The sequence below is a fragment of the Palaemon carinicauda genome, chromosome 27, assembly GCF_036898095.1.
Source record: "Palaemon carinicauda isolate YSFRI2023 chromosome 27, ASM3689809v2, whole genome shotgun sequence".
In the NCBI taxonomy this organism is placed as follows: domain Eukaryota; kingdom Metazoa; phylum Arthropoda; class Malacostraca; order Decapoda; family Palaemonidae; genus Palaemon; species Palaemon carinicauda.
The window spans coordinates 68057956-68077298 of record NC_090751.1 but is presented as its reverse complement, the minus strand read 5'-3'; the positions used below and the strand labels follow the sequence as shown (position 1 = coordinate 68077298).

Here is a 19343-nt window from a genome sequence, read left to right as displayed (position 1 = left end):
TCCTCCTCGTCGAATTCGTTCTCAAATTTCTCCAACACTTCAACCTCGTCTTTGAATTCTTCCTTGAATTCCTCCTCGAATTGCCCCTCTTCCTCCTCCATTTCGAATACTTCCACGAATTCCTACTCATCTAATTCGTTTGCGAATTGCTCCTCCTCTTCCCGAAATTGTTCCTCGAGTTCTATTCTTCCTTGAATTGCTCCCCCTCCTTCTTGAATTGTCCCTCCTCCTCTTCCATCTCGACTATTTCCTCGAATTCCTCCTTATTGAATTATTCTCGAATTTCTCCTCCTCTTCCTTGAATTGCTCCACTTCCTCCTCATCTTCTATTCTTCCTTGAATTTCTCCTCCTCCTCGAATTGCCCCTCTTCCTCCTTCATCTCGAAAACTTTCTCGAATTCCTACTCATCGAAGTCGTCCTCGAAATGCTCATTTTCCTCTTTCTCATTGAATTCTTCCTCTTCTTGCTCGTTTTTGAATTCTTCCTTGAATTCCTACTCCTCTTCCTCGAATTGCCCCTCTTCCTACCACATCTCGAGTACTTCTTCTAATTCCTCCTCCTCTTCCTTGAATTTCTCCTCTTCCTCGTCGTCTATGAATTCTTCCTTGAATTCCTCCTCCTCCTCCTCCTCGGATTGCCCCTCTTCCTTCTCCATCTCGAATACTTCCTCGAAATCATCCTTATCGAGTTCTTTCTCAAATTTGTCCTCCTCTTCCTTGAATTTATAATCTTCCTACTCGTCTTTGAATTCTTCATTGAATTCCACCTCCTCCTCCTCGAATTGCCCATCTTTCTCCCCTATCTCGAAAACTTCCTTGAATTCATTCTCGAATTGCTCCTCCTCTTCCTTGAATGGCTCCTCTTCCTCCTCGTCTTTGAATTTTCTGTAAATTCCTCTTCCTCTTCTTCGAATTGCCTATCTTAATCCTCCATCTAGAATACTTCCTCAAATTTTGCCTCATTGAATTCGTTATTGAATTACTCCTACTCTTCCTTGAAATACCCCTATTCCTCCTAGTCTTCCAATTCTACCATGAATTCCTCCTCCTCGAATTGCCCGTCTTCTTTCTCCATCTCAAATACTTACTTGAATACCTTCTCATCGAATTCGTTCTCAAATTCCTTCTCCTCTTCTTTGAATTGCTCCTCTTCGTCCTCGTCTTTGAATTCTTTCTTGAATTCCTCATTCTCCTCCTCGAATTGCCCTACCTCCTCCATCTCGAACACTTCTTGAATTCCTCATCATTAAATTCCTTTTCCTCCTCGAATTGTCCCTCTTCCTTCTCCATCTCGATCACCTCCTCGAATTCCTCTCAATCGAATTCATTTTTTAACTTCTCCTCCTCTTACTTTACTTGATCCTTTTCCTCCTCGTCTTCGGTTTCTTCATTTAATTCCTCTTTCTACACTCCTCGAATTGCCACTCTTCTTCCTCCATCTCGATTACCTCCTCGAAATCCTCTCAATCGAATTCATTTTTCAACTTCTCCTCCTCTTCCTTTACTTGATCCTTTTCCTCCTCGTCTTTGATTTCTTCATTTATTTCCTCTTTCTACACTCCTCGAATTGCCACTCTTCCTCCTCCATCTCTAATACTTCACAGAATTCCTCCTCATCATTTGTTCTCGAATGTCTCCTCTTCTTCCTTGAATTGCCCCTCTTCCTCCTTTTCGAATTCTTCCTTGAATTTATCCTCCTCCTCCTTGAATTGCACCTCTTCCTCCTTCATCTAAAATAGTTCCTCAAATTCCTCCTCACTGAATTCGATCTCGAATTACTCCTTCTCTTCCAGGAATTGCTGCTCTTCCTTCTCGTCTTCAGATTCATCCTTGAATTCCTCTTCCTCCTCCATTTCAAATACTTCCTCGAATTCCTACACAGCGAATTCTTTTTCGAATATCTCCTCCTCCTCCTCGAATTTCCATTCTCCCTCCTCCATATCGAATACTTCCTTGAATTCCTTCTCATTGAATACTTTCTAAAATTGTTCCTTCTCTTTGAGGAATTGCTGCTCTTCCTTCTCGTCTTCGAATTATTCGTTGAATTCCTCCTCCTCCTCCATATCAAATACTTCCTCGAATTCCTCCTCATTGAATTTGCTCTCGAATTTCTCCTCCTATTTCTTCAATTGCTCCTCTTCCTACTTGTCTTTGAATACTTCCTTGAATTCCTCTTCCTCATCCTCCTCCTCGAATTGCCTCTCTTTCTAATTCATCTCAAATACTTCCTCGAATTTCCCCTTATCGAATTCATTCTCGAATTTCTCATTCTCTTCCTTGAAATGTTCCTCTCCATCCTCGTCTTCGAATTCTTTCTTGAAGTTTTTGTCCTTCTCCTCAAATATCTCCGCTTCCTAATCCATCTTGAATACTTCATCAAAATTCCTTCTCATCAAATTTGTTCTCGAATTGGTCCTCTTCTTCCTCCTCGTCTTCGAATTCTTCTTTATATTCCTTCTCTGCCTCCTCGAATTGCCCCTCTTCCTTTTCTATCTCGGAAACTTCCTTGAATTCCCCCCTCATCGAATTCATTCTCGAATTTATCTTCCTCTTCCTTGAATTGCTCCTCTTACACCTCGTCTTTGAATTCTTCCTTGAAATCCTCCTCCTCATCCGCGAATTGCCCCTCTTCCTCCTCGATCTGGAATACTTCCTCGGATTCCTCATCATTGAATTTCTCCTCCTTTTCCTTCTCCTCTCTGAATTCTTCCTTGAATTTCTCCGTCTCCCCAAACTGGCTCTCATCCTCCTCCATCTCGAATAAATCCTTGAATTCCTTCTTATCAAATTCGTAATCAAATTTCTCCTCTTCCTTTTCGTCTTCAAATTCTTCCTTGAATTCCTCCTCCTCCATAAATTGCCACTCTTCCTCTTCCATCTTGAATAATTACTCGAACTCCACCTCATCAAATTCGTTCTCGATTTTTTCTTCCTCTCCCATGAATTGCTCCACTTGCTAATCGAATTTGAATTCTTCCTTGATTCCTCTTCCTACTCCTCGAATTGCCCCTCTTTCTCCTCCTCGAATTGTCCTTCTTCCTCCTCCTCGAATTGCCCCTCTTCCTCCTCCATCTCGAATACTTCCTCGAATTCCTCCTCATCGAATTTGTCCTTAAATTGCTACTTTTCATACTTCTTGAATTGTTCCTCTTCCTCCTCGTTTTCAAATTCATCCTGAATTCCTCCTCCTCTTCCTAGAATTGCTCCTTTTCCTCCTACATCTCGAATATAGGTAGCAGGTTGGCTAGGGCACCAGCTGCTCGTTGATATACTACCGCTAGAGAGTTATGAGGCCCTTTGACTGGCTTGACAGAATTACATTGGATCCTTCTCTCTGGTTATGGTTTTTTCCCTTTGCCTACATATACATCACATAGTCTGGCCTATTCCTTACAGATTTTCCTGTCCTCATACACCTGACAACAGAGATTACCAAAAAAATTTTCTTCACCCAAGGAGTTAACTACTGCATTGTAATTGTTCAGTGGCTACTTTCCTCTTGGTAAGGGTAGAAGAGACTCTTTAGCTATGGTAAGCAGCTCCTCTAGGAGAAGGACACTCCAAAATCAAACCATTGTTCTCTAGTATTGGGTAGTGCCATAGCTTCTGTACCATGGTCTTCCACTGTCTTGGGTTAGAGTTCTCTTGCTTGAGGGTACATTCGGGCACACTATTATATCTAATTTCTCTTCCTCTTGTTTTGTTAAAGTATTTATAGCTATTTAGAAAGTATTTTTTTAATGTTGTTACTGTTATTCAAATATTTGATTTTTCCTTGTTTCCTTTCCTTACTAGGCTATCTTCCCTGCCTTATTGTCTTATTCTATGTTTGGGTTCCCCCAGGTCCCTCAGTGTGAGGCATCTCGTATATCCACCAGAGAGTTGCTAATACATCTTCCGGTGTATTTTGCATCTCCCAGTCTTGGATAGTCTGGGATGCATCTTAAGTATTTATCGAGCTTATTCTTAAACACATCTACGCTCACTCCTGATATGTTTCTTAGATGAGCTGGCAGGGCATTAAATAGTAGCTGCATTATTGATGCTGGTGCGTAGTGGATTAATGTCCTGTGCGCCTTCCTTAGTTTTCCTGGTATAGTTTTTGGCACTATTAATCTACCTCGACTTGCTCTTTCTGATATTTTTAGCTCTATGGTGTTTTCAGTAATTCCTTCAATTTGCTTCCATGCTTGTATTATCATGTAGCGTTCTCTTCTCCTTTCTAGACTGTATAATTTTCAAAATTGCACTCTTTCCCAGTAGTAAAGGTCCTTAACTTCTTTTATTGTAGCAGTATAGGACCTTTGTACACTCTCTATTTGTGCAATATCCTTTTGGTAGTGTGGGTACCATATCACATTGCAGTACTCGAGTGAACTACGTACATAGGTTTTGTAAAGCATAATCATGTGTTCAGCTTTTCTTGTTTTAAAGTATCTGTATAACATTCCCATTTTTGCTTTACATTTAGCCATCAGTGTTGCTATTTGGTCGTTGCATAACATATTCCTATTTAACATTACACCACGGTCTTTAATTGCTTCCTTGTTTGTGATTGTCTCGTTATTACGTCCCTTGCATGCATATACCATTCCTTCTCTGTTTCCATAATTTATTGATTCTAATTTATCGGAGTTAAATACCATCCTATTTATCTCCACCCATTCATATATTTTGTTTAGATCTCTTTGTAGTGAGTTCCTATCTTCATCACAAGTAATTTCTCTACTTATTCTTGTGTCATCGGCGAAACTTCTCACTACAGAGTTTTTAACATCACAGTCTATGTCTGAGATCATAATAACAAACAGCAGTGCAGCTAATACCGTACCTGGGTGGCACGCCAGACATTACCTGATCTTCATCTGATTTCTCGTCAATTGCAACCACTATCTGTTTTCTGTTTTGCAGGAATTCTTTTACCCATTGTCCTATCTTTCCCACAATATTATGCTTTATCATTTTTTTCTTTAATATATTATGGTCTACCTTGTCAAAGATTTTTGCAAAATCTAGATACATCACATCTGTCTTTTTCATTTATCATATTTTTGTATATGTTTTCATAGTGTGCTATCAGTTGGGTTTGTGTAATTTTTCCGGGCACAAAACCGTGTTGACCTATATTAAACAAATTATTTTTAACCAAATGATTCATTATTTTTTTTTATTACCCTCTCATACACTTTCAAAATATGTGATGTTAGACTAACAGGTCTATAATTGCTTGCCTCTAGTCTTGATCCACTTTTGAAAATAGGGATTATATAAGCTAATTTATGTTGAACATATATCTCGCTCATATCTACACTTTGTCTTAGCAGTATTGCAAGCGGCTTCGCGATAGTGTGTGCAGTTTTTATAACAAAATCGCTGGAACTCCATCTGGTCCAGCTGCCGATCCATTTTTAATTTCGCTTATAGCCTTGACAATATCTGCTTCATTAATAACTATATCCGTTAGATATTCAACATTTTCTTCTCTCATTTCTGTTTCATTATTCTCATTCGCAATTCTTGGCGTGAACTCACTCATATTTCTCTTATAATATGTTGCATATTTCCTTTTTTTATTCGTTAACCTTCCTTCAATTCTTAGAGGGCCTATTTCTAATCTCCCTATATTCATCTTTTTTGCATAGGAGTAAAGTACTTTGGGTTTTTTTTTTTTATTTTTTTGATATTTTGAAGTGTCCTTTCTTCTAAGTCCCTTTTTTCATTTTCTTTCGATTGTATAATCTTTTGTTCTGTATTTTCTATCTTACTTTTTATTTCCATCATTTTCCATACATCTTTCTCTTCTGCAAGATTTTTCTTCCACTTTCTAATTTTCTGAAATAAGATCCTTCTGTCTCTTGGTATGCATGTCTGTTGTTTATTGCTTTTTATTCGGTACATATTTTTCAACAATTTTCTCCAGTATTTTGTACAGTATGTCCGCATTCATCTGTAAATTATCACTTACGAATACATTTTTCCATTCTTTGTTCAGTTCTTGGAGCCTATGGGGTTATAGCATCCTGCTTTTCCAGCTGGGTTGTAGCTTAGAAAGTAATAATAATAATAATAATAATTCCTCCTCCTATTCCAAGAATTTCTACTCTTTTTCTCGTCCGTGAATTCTTCCTTGAATTCATCCTCCTCCTCCACGAATTACCCCTCTTCTTCCATCTCGAATACTTCATCAAATTCTTCCTCATTGAATTCGTTCTCGAATTTCTCCTCCTTCTCCTCGAATGACCTCTCTTCGTCCTCCATCTGGAATACTTCCTCGAATTCATTCTGGAATTGCTCCTACTCTTCGATGAATTGCTACTCTTCCTTCTCGTCTTCAAATTCTTCCTTGAATTCCTCCTCATCCTTTTTAAATTGCCAATCCTCCTCCCCCATCTCGAGTATTTCCTCGAATTTCTACTCATTGAATTTGCTCTCGAAACTTCTCCTCCTCTTCCTTGAATTACACCTCTTCCTCCTCGTCTTCTATTCTTCCTTGAATTCCTCCTCCTCCTCCTCCTCGAATTGCCATCTTCCTCTTCCATCTGGAATACTTCCTCAAATTCCTTCTCAAATTTCTCCTCCTATCCCATTAATTGCTCCTCTTCCTACTGGTCTTTGAATTTTTTCTTGAATTTCTCCTCCTCCTCAAATTGCCTCTCTTCATCCTCCATCTGGAATACTTCCTCGAATTCATTCTTAAATTTTTCCTCCTCTTCTTTGAATTCTTCCTTGAATTACTCTTCCTCATCCATCTCGAATACTTTCTCGAATTCCTCCTTATCAAATTCGTTCTCAAATTTCTCCTCCTCGTCCTTTAATTGTTGCTATTCCTCCTCGTCTTTGAATTCTTCCTTGAATTTTTCCTACTACTCCTCCTCCTTGAATTGCTCCTCTACCTCCGACATCTCAAATACTACCTCAAATCCTCCTCCTCAAATTCGTTCTCACATTTCTACTCCTCTTTCTAGAATTGTTCCTCTTCCTACTCGTCTTTGAATATTTCCTTGAATTCCTCTTCCTCCTCCTCAAATTGGCCGTTTTCCGTCTTCATCTCGAATACTTCCTCAAATTCCTCCTCATCGAATTCGTTCTCGAATTTCTCATTATCTTCCGTGAATTGCTCCTCTTCCTCCTCGACTTTGAATTCTTCCTTGAAGTTTACGTCCTCCTCCTCTAATTGCTCCCCTTCCTTCTACATTTCGAATACGTCATCGAATTCCTACGCACTGAATTAGTTCTCAAATATCTCCTCCTTTTCCTTGAATTACTCCTCTTCCTCCTCCTCTTCGACTTCTTTCTTGAAATCCTCCTCCTCCTCCTCCTCCCTAATTTCCCATCTTCCTCCTCCATCTTGAATACTTCCTCGAATTCCTCCTCATCAAATTCGTTCTCGAATTTCTCCTCCCCTTACTCCTAGTTTACGAATTCTTCCTTGAATTTCTCCTCCTCCTCGAACTGCCACTCTTCCTTTTCCATCTTGAATACATCATCGAATTCCTCCTTATGAAATTGTTCTCGAATATTTCATCCTCTTTCTCCTCGTCCTAAAATTCTTGAATTCCTCCTGCTCCTCGAATTGCCCCTGTTCCTTCTCCATCTCAAGTACTTCCTCAAATTCCACCTCATCAAATTCGTTCTCGATTTTCTCCCATCTCCCATTAATTGGTCCTCTTCCTCTTTTTCTTTAAATTATTCCTTGAATTCCTCCTCCTCCTCCTTGAATTGCTCCTTTTCCTCCTCCGTCTCGAATACTTCATCGAACTCCTCCTTTTCCAATTTGTCCTTGAATTGCCCCTTTTTCTCCTTCTCTTTGAATTGCTCCTCTTCCTCCTCGTCTTCGAATTCTTCTTGAATTCCTCATCCTCTCCCTCCTACATCACGAATACTTCTTCAAATGCCTCCTCCTCTTAATTGAATTTCTCCTCTTCCTTCTAGTCTGTGAAATCTTTTTTAATTCCTCCTCCTCTTCCTCAAATTGCCCATCTTCCTCCTCCATCTCGAATATTTCCTCGAATTCCTCCTTACTGAATTCGTTCTCCAATTTCTCCTCCTCTTCCTCCTCATCTTCGAATTCTTCCTTGAATTCCTCCTTCAACTCGAATATCCCCTTCCTCTTACATCTTGAATTCCTCGTCATCGAATTCGTTCTCGAATTTCTCCTCCTCTGCCTTGAATTGTTCCACTTCCTCTTCGACTTTGAATTATCCCTTGAATTCCTCCTCCCCCTCCTCGAATTGCCTGTCTTCCTCCTCCATCTCAAATACTTCCTCAAATTCTTCCTAATCGAATTTATTCTCGAATTTTTCCTCCTCTTACATGAATTGCCTGTCTTCTATTCTTCATAGAATTCCTCCTTCTCCTCCTCGAATTGCCCTTCTTCCTTCTCATCTCGAAAATTTCTATGAATTCCTACTCATCGAATTCGTTTGCGAATTGCTACTCCTCTTCCTTGAATTGCTCCTCTTGCTCTCCATCTTCTATTCTTCCTTGAATTCCTCCTCCTCCTTCTCAAATTGCCCCTCCTCCTCCTCCTTCCCAAATTGCCCCTGCTCCTCCTCCATCTTGACTATTTCCTCGAATTCCTCCTCATTGAATTCATCTCGAATTTCTCCTCCTCTTCCTTAAATTGTGCCTCTTGCTCCTCGTTTTCTATTCTTCCTTGAGTTCCTCCTCCTCCTTCTCAAATTGCATCTCTTCCTCCTCTATCTCGACTATTTTCTCGAATTCCTACTTCTTTAATTATTCTCGAGTTTCTCCTCCTGTTCCTTGAATTTCTCCTCCTTCACCTCGAATTGCCCCTCCTCCATTTGAAAAACTTCCTGGAATTCCTACTCATCGATTTCATTTGCGAATTGCTCCTCCTCTTAATTGAATTGCTCCTCTCGCTCCTCGTCTTCTATTCCTCCTTTGATTCCTCCTCCTCCTCCTCCTCCTCGAATTGCCCTCTTCCTCCTCCATCTCGAATACTTCTACGATTTCCTACTCATCTATTTCGTTTGTGAATTGCTCCTCCTCTTCCCTGAATTGTTCCTCGAGTTCTATTCTTCCCTGAATTGCTCCTCCTCCTTCTCGAATTGTCCCTCCTGCTCCATCTCGACCATTTCCTCGAATTCCTCCTTATTGAGTTATTCTCGAATTTCTCCTACCCTTCCTTGAATTTATCCACTTCCTCCTCATCTTCTATTCTTCCTTGAATTTCTCCTCCTCCTCGAGTTGCCCCTCTTCCTCCTCCATCTCGAAAACTTTATCAAATTCCTACTCATCGAATTTGTTTGCAAATTGCTCCTCCTCTTCCTTGAATTGGCCCTCTTCCTCCTCGTCTTATATTCTTCCTTGAATTCCTCCTCCTCCTTATCAAATTGCCCCTCTTCATCCTCCATCTCAAAAACTTCTTCGAATTCCTACTATTAATCGAATTAATTTGCAAATTGCTCCTCCTTTCCCTCCTCGTCTCTGAATTCTTCCTTGAATTTCTCCGTCTCCCCAGACTGCCACTCTTCCTCCTCCATCTTGAATACTTGCTCGAATTCCACCTCATATAATTCGTTCTTTATTTTCTCTTCCTCTCCCTTGAATTGCTTCATTACTAATCGACTTTGAATTCTTCCTTGAATTCCTCTTCCTCCTCTACCTCGAATACTTCCTCGAATTCATCCTCATTGAATTAATCTCGATTTTTTCCTCCTCTTCCTTGAATTCCTCCTTTTCCTCTTAGTCTTCTATTCTTCCTTGAATTGCTCCTCGTCCTTCTCGAATTGTCTCTCTTCCTCCTCCATCTTGAAAACTTCCTTGAATTCCTACTCATTGAATTCGTCTGCGAATTGCTCCTCCTTTTCCTTGAATTGCTCCTTTTGCTCTCCATCTTCTATTTTTCCTTGAATTCCTCCTCCTTCTCAAATTGCCCCTCCTCCTCCTCCTTCTCAAATTGCCCCTGCTCCTCCTCCATCTGGACTATTTCCTCAAATTCCTCCTCATTGAATTCATCTCAAATTTCTCCTCCTCATCCTTGAATTGTTCCTCTTGCTCCCCGTTTTCTACTTTTCCTTGAGTTCCTCTTCCTCCTTCTCAAATTGCATCTCCTCCTCCTTCATCTCGACTATTTCCTCAAATTCCTACTTCTTTAATTATTCTTGAGTTTCTCCTCCTGTTCCTTGAATTCCTCCTCCCTCTCCTAGAATTCCTAATTCTTTAATTACTCTCGAGTTTCTCCTCCTCCTCGAATTGCCCCTCTTCCATTTGAGAAACTTCCTGGAATTCCTACTCATCAATTTCGTTTGCGAATTGCTCCTCCTCTTAATTGAATTGCTCCTCTCGCTCCTCGTCTTCTATTCCTCCTTTAATTCCTCCTCCTCCTCGAATTGCCCCTCTTCCTCCTCCATCTCGAATATTTCTACGATTTCCTACTCATCTATTTCGTTTGTGAATTGCTCCTCCTCTTCCCTGAATTGTTCCTCGAGTTCTATTCTTCCTTGAATTGCTCCTCCTCCTTCTCGAATTGTCCCTCCTCCTGCTCCATCTCAACCATTTCCCCGAATTCCTCCTTATTGAATTATTCTCGAATTTCTCCTCCTCTTCCTTGAATTTCTCCACTTCCTCCTCATATTCTATTCTTCCTTGAATTTCTCCACTTCCTCCTCATCTTCTATTCTTCCTTGAATTTCTCCTCCTCCACGAGTTGCCCCTCTTCCTCCTCCATCTCGAAAACTTTCTCGAATTCCTACTCATCGAATTCGTTTGCAAATTGCTCCTCCTCTTCCTTGAATTGGCCCTCTTCCTCCTCGTCTTATATTCTTCCTTGAATTCCTCCTCCGCCTCCTCGAATTACCCCTCTTCATCCTCCATCTCGAAAACTTCGAATTCCTACTATTAATCGATTTCCTTTGCGAATTGCTCCTCCTTTCCCTCCTCGTCTCTGAATTCTTCCTTGAATTTCTCCGTCTCCCCAGACTGCCACTCTTCCTCCTCCATCTTGAATACATCCTCGAATTCCTCCTTATCGAATTTGTTCTCGAATTTCTCCTCTTCCTCTTCGTCTCAAAATTCTTTCTTGAATTCATCTTCATCCCCAAATTGCCCCTCTTCCTCCTCCATCTCGAATACTTGCTCGAATTCCACCTCATATAATTCGTTCTTGATTTTCTCTTCCTCTCCCTTGAATTGCTTAATTACTAATCGACTTTGAATTCTTCCTTGAATTCCTCTTCCTCCTCCTCAAATTGCCCTTCTTCCTCCTCTACCTCGAATACTTCCTCGAATTCATCCCCATTGAATTAATCTCGATTTTTTCCTCCTCTTCCTTGAATTCCTCCTTTTCCTCTTCGTCTTCTATTCTTCCTTGAATTGCTCCTCGTCCTCCTCGAATTGTCTCTCTTCCTCCTCCATCTTGAAAACTTCCTCGAATTCCTACTCATTGAATTCGTTTGCGAATTGCTCCTCCTCTTCCTTGAATTGCTCCTCTCGCTCCTCGTCTTTTATTCCTTCTTTAATTCCTTCTCTTCCTCCTCCTCCTCCTCGAATTGCCCCTCTTCCTCCTCCATCTCGAATACTTCTACGATTTCCTACTCATTTATTTCATTTGTGAATAGGCTCCTCCTCTTCCCTGAATTGGTCCTCGAGTTCTATTCTTCCCTGAATTGCTCCTCCTCCTTCTCGAAGTGTCCCTCCTGTTCCATCTCGACAATTTCCTCGAATTCCTCCTTATTGAATTATTCTCGAATTTCACCTTCTCTTCCTTGAATTGCTCCTCTTGCTCTCCATCTTCTATTTTTCCTTGAATTCCTCCTCCTCCTTCTCAAATTGCCCCTCCTCCTCCTCCTTCTCAAATTGCCCCTGCTCCCCCTCCATCTCGACTATTTCCTCGAATTCTTCCTCATTGAATTCATATCGAATTTCTCCTCCTAATCCTTGAATTGTTCCTCTTGCTCCTCGTTTTCTACTTTTCCTTGAGTTCCTCTTCCTCCTCAAATTGCATCTCCTCCTCCTTCATCTCGACTATTTCCTCAAATTCCTACTTCTTTAATTATTCTCGAGTTTCTCCTCCTGTTCCTTGAATTCCTCCTCCTTCTCCTCGAATTCCTACTTCTTTAATTATTCTCAAGTTTCTCCTCCTTCTCCTCGAATTGCCCCTCCTCCATTTGAGAAACTTCCAGGAATTCCTACTCATCGATTTCGTTTGCGAATTGCCCCTCCTCTTAATTGAATTGCTCCTCTCGCTCCTCGTCTTCTATTCCTCCTTTAATTCCTCCTCCTCTTCGAATTGCCCCTCTTCCTCCTCCATCTCGAATACTTCTACGATTTCCTACTCATCTATTTCGTTTGTGAATTGCTCCTCCTCTTCCCTAAATTGTTCCTCGAGTTCTATTCTTCCTTGAATTGCTCCTCCTTCTCGAATTGTCCCTCCTCATGCTCATTCTCGACCATTTCCTCGAATTCCTCCTTATTGAATTATTCTCGAATTTCTCCTCCTCTTCCTTGAATTTCTCCTCCTCTTCCTTGAATTTCTCCACTTCCTCCTCATCTTCTATTCTTCCTTGAATTTCTCCTCCTCCTCGAGTTGCCCATCTTCCTCCTCCATCTCGAAAACTTTCTCGAATTCCTACTCATCGAATTCGTTTGCCAATTGCTCCTCCTCTTCCTTGAATTGGCCCTCTTCCTCCTCGTCTTATATTCTTCCTTGAATTCCTCCTCCGCCTCCTCGAATTACCCCACTTCATCCTCCATCTCAAAAACTTCTTCGAATTCCTACTATTAATCGAATTCATTTGCAAATTGCTCCTCCTTTCCCTCCTCGTCTCTGAATTCTTCCTTGAATTTCTCCGTCTCCCCAGACTGCCACTCTTCCTCTTCCATCTCGAATACATCCTCGAATTCCTCCTTATCGAATTTGTTCTCGAATTTCTCCTCTTCCTCTTCGTCTTAAAATTTTTCCTTGAATTCATCTTCCTCCACAAATTGCCCCTCTTCCTCCTCCATCTCGAATACTTGCTCGAATTCCACCTCATATAATTCGTTCTTGATTTTCTCTTCCTTTCCCTTGCATTACTTAATTACTAATCGACTTTGAATTCTTCCTTGAATTCCTCTTCCTCCTCTACATCGAATACTTCCTCGAATTCATCCCCAATGAATTAATCTCAATTGAATTCCTCCTTTTCCTCTTCGTCTTCTATTCTTCCTTGAATTGCTCCTCGTCCTCCTCGAATTGTCTCTCTTCCTCCTCCATCGTGAAAATTTCCTCGAATTCCTACTCATTGAATTCGTCTGCGAATTGCTTCTCCTTTTCCTTGAATTGCTCCTCTTGCTCTACTTCTTCTATTTTTCCTTGAATTCCTCCTCCTCCTTCTCAAATTGCCCCTCCTCCTCCTCCTTCTCAAATTGCCCCTGCTCCCCCTCCATCTCGACTATTTCCTCGAATTCCTCCTCATTGAATTCATCTCGAATTTCTCCTCCTCATCATTGAATTGTTCCTCTTGCTCCTTGTTTTCTACTTTTCCTTGAGTTCCTCTTCCTCCTTCTCAAATTGCATCTCCTCCTCCTTCATCTCGACTATTTCCTCGAATTCCTACTTCTTTCATTATTCTCGAGTTTCACCTCCTGTTCCTTGAATTCCTCCTCCTTCTCCTCGAATTCCTACTTCTTTAATTATTCTCGAGTTTTTCCTCCTTCTCCTCGAATTACCCCTCCTCCATTTGAGAAACTTCCTGGAATTCCTACTCATCGATTTCGTTTGTGAATTGCTCCTCCTCTTAATTGAATTGCTCCTCTCGCTCCTCGTCTTCTATTCCTCCTTTAATTCCTCCTCCTCCTCGAATTGCCCCTCTTCCTTCTCCATCTCGAATACTTCTACGATTTCCTACTCATCTATTTCGTTTGTGAATTGCTTCTCCTCTTCCCTGAATTGTTCCTCGAGTTCTATTCTTCCTTGAATTGCTCCTCCTCCTTCTCAAATTGTCCCTCCTCCTGCTCCATCTCGACCATTTCCTCGAATTCCTCCTTATTGAATTATTCTCGAATTTCTCCACTTCCTCCTCATCTTCTATTCTTCCTTGAATTTCTCCTCCTCCTCGAGTTGCCCCTCTTCCTCCTCCATCTCGAAAACGTTCTCGAATTCTTACTCATCGAATTCGTTTGCAAATTGCTCCACCTCTTCCTTGAATTGGCCCTCTTCCTCCTCGTCTTATATTCTTCCTTGAATTCCTCCTCCGCCTCCTCGAATTACCCCTCTTCATCCTCCATCTCGAAAACTTCTTCGAATTCCTACTATTAATTTAATTCGTTTGCGAATTGCTCCTCCTTTCCCTCCTCGTCTCTGAATTCTTCCTTGAATTTCTCCGTCTCCCCAGACTGCCACTCTTCCTCCTCTATCTCGAATACATCCTCGAATTCCTCCTTATCGAATTTGTTCTCGAATTTCTCCTCTTCTTCTTCGTCTTAAAATTCTTTCTTGAATTCATCTTCATCCCCAAATTGCCCCTCTTCCTCCTCCATCTCGAATACTTGCTCGAATTCCACCTCATAATATTCGATCTTGATTTTCTCTTCCTCTCCCTTGAATTGCTTAATTACTAATCGACTTTGAATTCTTCCTTGAATTCCTCTTCCTCCTCCTCGAATTGCCCCTCTTACTCCTCTACCTTGAATACTTCCTCGAATTCATCCTCATTGAATTAATCTCGATTTTTTCCTCCTCTTCCTTGAATTCCTCCTTCTCCTCTTCGTCTTCTATTCTTCCTTGAATTGCTCCTCGTCCTCCTAAAATTGTCTCTCTTCCTCCTCCATCTTGAAAACTTCCTCGAATTCCTACTCATTGAATTCGTTTGCGAATTGCTCCTCCTCTTCCTTGAATTGCTCCTCTCGCTCCTCGTCTTTTATTCCTTCTTTAATTCCTTCTCCTCCTCCTCCTCCCCCTCGAATTGCCCCTCTTCCTCCTCCATCTCGAATACTTCTACGATTTCCTACTCATCTATTTCATTTGTGAATTGCTCCTCCTCTTCCCTGAATTGTTCCTCGAGTTCTATTCTTCCCTGAATTGCTCCTGCTCCATCTCGACCATTTCCTCGAATTCCTGCTTATTGAATTATTCTCGAATTTCACCTCCTCTTCCTTGAATTGCTCCTCTTGCTCGCCATCTTCTATTTTTCTTTGAATTCCTCCTCCTCTTTCTCAAATTGCCCCTGCTCCCCCTCCATCTCGACTATTTCCTCGAATTCCCCCTCATTGAATTCATATCTAATTTCTCCTCCTCTTCCTTAAATTGTTCCTCTTGCTCCTCGTTTTCTATTTCTCCTTGAGTTCCTCTTCCTCCTTCTCAAATTGCATCTCCTCCTTCATCTCGACTATTTCCTCGAATTCCTACTTCTTTAATAATTCTCGAGTTTCTCCTCCTGTTCCTTGAATTCCTCCTCCTTCTCCTCGAATTGCCCCTCCTCCATTTGAAAAACTTTCTGGAATTCCTACTCATTGATTTTGCTTGCGAATTGCTCCTCTCGCTCCTCGTCTTTTATTCCTTCTTTAATTCCTTCTCCTCCTCCTCCTCCTCGAATTGCCCCTCTTCCTCCTCCATCTCGAATACTTCTACAATTTCCTACTCATCTATTTCATTTGTGAATTGCTCCTCCTCTTCCCTGAATTGTTCCTCGAGTTCTATTCTTTCCTGAATTGCTCCTCCTCCTTCTCGAATTGTCCCTCCTGCTCCATCTCGACCATTTCCTCGAATTACTCCTTATTGAATTATTCTCAAATTTCTCCTCCTCTTCCTTGAATTTCTCCACTTCCTCCTCATCTTCTATTCTTCCTTGAATTTCTCCTCCTCCTCGAGTTGCCCCTCTTCATCCTCCATCTCGAAAACTTCTTCGAATTCTTACTATTAATTGAATTCGTTTGCAAATTGCTCCTCCTTTCCCTCCTCGTCTCTGAATTCTTCCTTGAATTTCTCCGTCTCCCCAGACTATCACTCTTCCTCCTCCATCTCGAATACATCCTCGAATTCCTCCTTATCGAATTTGTTCTCGAATTTCTCCTCTTCCTCTTCGTCTTAAATTTCTTTCTTGAATTCATCTTCATCCCCAAAATGCCCCTCTTCCTCCTCCATCTCGAATACTTGCTCGAATTCCACCTCATATAATTCGATCTTGATTTTCTCTTCCTCTCCCTTGAATTGCTTAATTACTAATCGACTTTGAATTCTTCCTTGAATTCCTTTTCCTCCTCCTCGAATTGCCCCTCTTACTCCTCTACCTCGAATACTTCCTCGAATTCATCCTCGTTGAATTAATCTCGATTTTTTCCTCCTCTTCCTTGAATTCCTCCTTTTCCTCTTCGTCTTCTATTCTTCCTTGAATTGCTCCTCGTCCTCCTCGAATTGTCTCTCTTCCTCCTCCATCTTGAAAACTTCCTCGAATTCCTACTCATTGAATTCGTTTGTGAATTGCTCCTCCTCTTCCTTGAATTGCTCCTCTTTCTCCTCGTCTTTTATTCCTTCTTTAATTCCTTCTCCTCCTCCTCCCCCTCGAATTGCCCCTCTTCCTCCTCCATCTCGAATACTTCTACGATTTCCTACTCATCTATTTCATTTGTGAATTGCTCCTCCTCTTCCCTGAATTGTTCCTCGAGTTCTATTCTTTCCTGAATTGCTCCTCCTCCTTCTCGAATTGTCCCTCCTGCTCCATCTCGACCATTTCCTCGAATTACTCCTTATTGAATTATTCTCGAATTTCTCCTCCTCTTCCTTGAATTTCTCCACTTCCTCTTCCTCTTCTATTCTTCCTTGAATTTCTCCTCCTCCTCGAGTTGCCCCTCTTCATCCTCCATCTCGAAAACTTCTTCGAATTCTTACTATTAATTGAATTCGTTTGCGAATTGCTCCTCCTTTCCCTCCTCGTCTCTGAATTCTTCCTTGAATTTCTCCGTCTCCCCAGACTGCCACTCTTCCTCCTCCATCTCGAATACATCCTCGAATTCCTCCTTATCGAATTTGTTCTCGAATTTCTCCTCTTCCTCTTCGTCTTAAAATTCTTTCTTGAATTCATCTTCATCCCCAAATTGCCCCTCTTCCTCCTCCATCTCGAATACTTGCTCGAATTCCACCTCATATAATTCGTTCTTGATTTTCTCTTCCTCTCCCTTGAATTGCTTAATTACTAATTGACTTTGAATTCTTCCTTGAATTCCTCTTCCTCCTCCTCGAATTGCCCCTCTTACTCCTCTACCTCGAATACTTCCTCGAATTCATCCTCATTGAATTAATCTCGATTTTTTCCTCCTCTTCCTTGAATTCCTCCTTTTCCTCTTCGTCTTCTATTCTTCCTTGAATTGCTCCTCGTCCTCCTCGAATTGTCTCTCTTCCTCCTCCATCTTGAAAACTTCCTCGAATTCCTACTCATTGAATTCGTTTGCGAATTGCTCCTCCTCTTCCTTGAATTGCTCCTCTTGCTCCTCGTCTTTTATTCCTTCTTTAATTCCTTCTCCTCCTCCTCCTCCCCCTCGAATTGCCCCACTTCCTCCTCCATCTCGAATACTTCTACGATTTCCTACTCATCTATTTCATTTGTGAATTGCTCCTCCTCTTCCCTGATTTGTTCCTCGAGTTCTATTCTTCCTTGAATTGCTCCTCTTGCTCCTCGTCTTTTATTCCTTCTTTAATTCCTTCTCCTCCTCCTCCTCCCCCTCGAATTGCCCCTCTTCCTCCTCCATCTCGAATACTTCTACGATTTCCTACTCATCTATTTCATTTGTGAATTGCTCCTCCTCTTCCCTGATTTGTTCCTCGAGTTCTATTCTTCCCTGAATTGCTCCTCCTCCTTCTCGAATTGTCCCTCCTGCTCCATCTCGACCATTTCCTCGAATTCCTCCTTATTGAATTATTCTCGAATTTCACCTCCTCTTCCTTGAATTGCTCCTCTTGCTCTCCATCTTCTATTTTTCCTTGAATTCCTCCTCCTCCTTCTCAAGTTGCCCCTGCTCCCCCTCCATCTCGACTATTTCCTCGAATTCCTCCTCATTGAATTCATATCGAATTTCTCCTCCTCTTCCTTAAATTGTTCCTCTTGCTCCTCGTTTTCTATTTTTCCTTGAGTTCCTCTTCCTCCTTCTCAAATTGCATCTCCTCCTTCATCTCGACTATTTCCTCGAATTCCTACTTCTTTAATTATTCTCGAATTTCTTCCTGGAATTCCTACTCATCGATTTCGTTTGGGAATTGCTCCTCTCGCTCCTCGTCTTTTATTCCTTCTTTAATGCCTTCTCCTCCTCGAATTGCCCCTCTTCCTCTTCCATCTCGAATACTTCTACGATTTCCTACTCATCTATTTTGTTTGTGAATTGCTCCTCCTCTTCCCTGAATTGTTCCTCGAGTTCTATTCTTTCCTGAATTGCTCCTCCTCCTTCTCGAATTGTCCCTCCTCCTGCTCCATCTCGACCATTTCCTCGAATTCCTCCTTATTGAATCATTCTCGAATTTCTCCTCTTCTTCCTTGAATTTCTCCACTTCCTCCTCATCTTCTATTCTTCCTTGAATTTCTCTTCCTCCTCGAGTTGCCCCTCTTCCTCCTCCATATCGAAAACTTTCTCAAATTCCTACTCATCGAATTAGTTTGCCAATTGCTCCTTCTCTTCCTTGAATTGGCCCTCTTCCTCCTCGTCTTATATTCTTCCTTGAATTCCTCCTCCTCCTCCTCCTCGAATTGCCCCTCTTTATCCTCCATCTCGAAAACTTCTTCGAATTCCTACTATTAATCGAATTCGTTTGTGAATTGCTCCTCCTTTCCCTCCTCGTCTCTGAATTCTTCCTTGAATTTCTCCGTCTCCCCAGACTGCCACTCTTCCTCCTCCATCTCGAATACATCCTCAAATTCCTCCTTATCGAATTCGTTCTCGAATTTCTCCGCTTCCTCTTCGTCTTAAAATTTTTTCTTGAATTCCTCTTCCTCCACAAATTGCCCCTCTTCCTCCTCCATCTCGAATACTTGCTCGAATTCCACCTCATATAATTCGATCTTGATTTTCTCTTCCTCTCCCTTGAATTGCTTCATTATTAATCGACTTTGAATTGTTCCTTGAATTCCTCTTCCTCCCCCTCGAATTGCCTCTCTTCCTCCTCTACCTCGAATACTTCCTCAAATTCATCCTCATTGAATTAATCTCGATTTTTTCCTCCTCTTCCTTGAATTCCTCCTCTTCCTCTTCGTCTTCTATTCTTTCTTGAATTGCTCCTTGTCCTCCTTGAATTGTCTCTCTTCCTCCTCCATCTTGAAAACTTCCTCGAATTCCTACTCATTGAATTCGTTTGCGAATTGCTCCTCCTCTTCCTTGAATTGCTCCTCTTGCTCCTAGTTTTCTATTCTTCCTTA

The 19343-nt window shown here is 41.5% G+C and overlaps 1 protein-coding gene across 1 annotated transcript; it reads right to left on the bottom strand.

The window, feature by feature from the left end:
* Nucleotides 1-2569: 2569 nt before the first annotated feature.
* LOC137620944 (acidic leucine-rich nuclear phosphoprotein 32 family member E-like) lies at nt 2570-2878 on the bottom strand. Its single transcript, XM_068351387.1, has one exon. The coding sequence runs from the start codon at nt 2876-2878 to the stop codon at nt 2570-2572; it is 309 nt and encodes a 102-aa protein (XP_068207488.1).
* Between the last annotated feature and the right edge of the window lie 16465 nt (nt 2879-19343).

Bases quoted from the DNA above. Each gene is read 5' to 3' on its own strand.
- LOC137620944 (XM_068351387.1), bottom strand. From the start codon at position 2,878: ATGGAAGAGGAAGAGTGGCAATTTATGGAGGAGGAGGAATTCAAGGAA.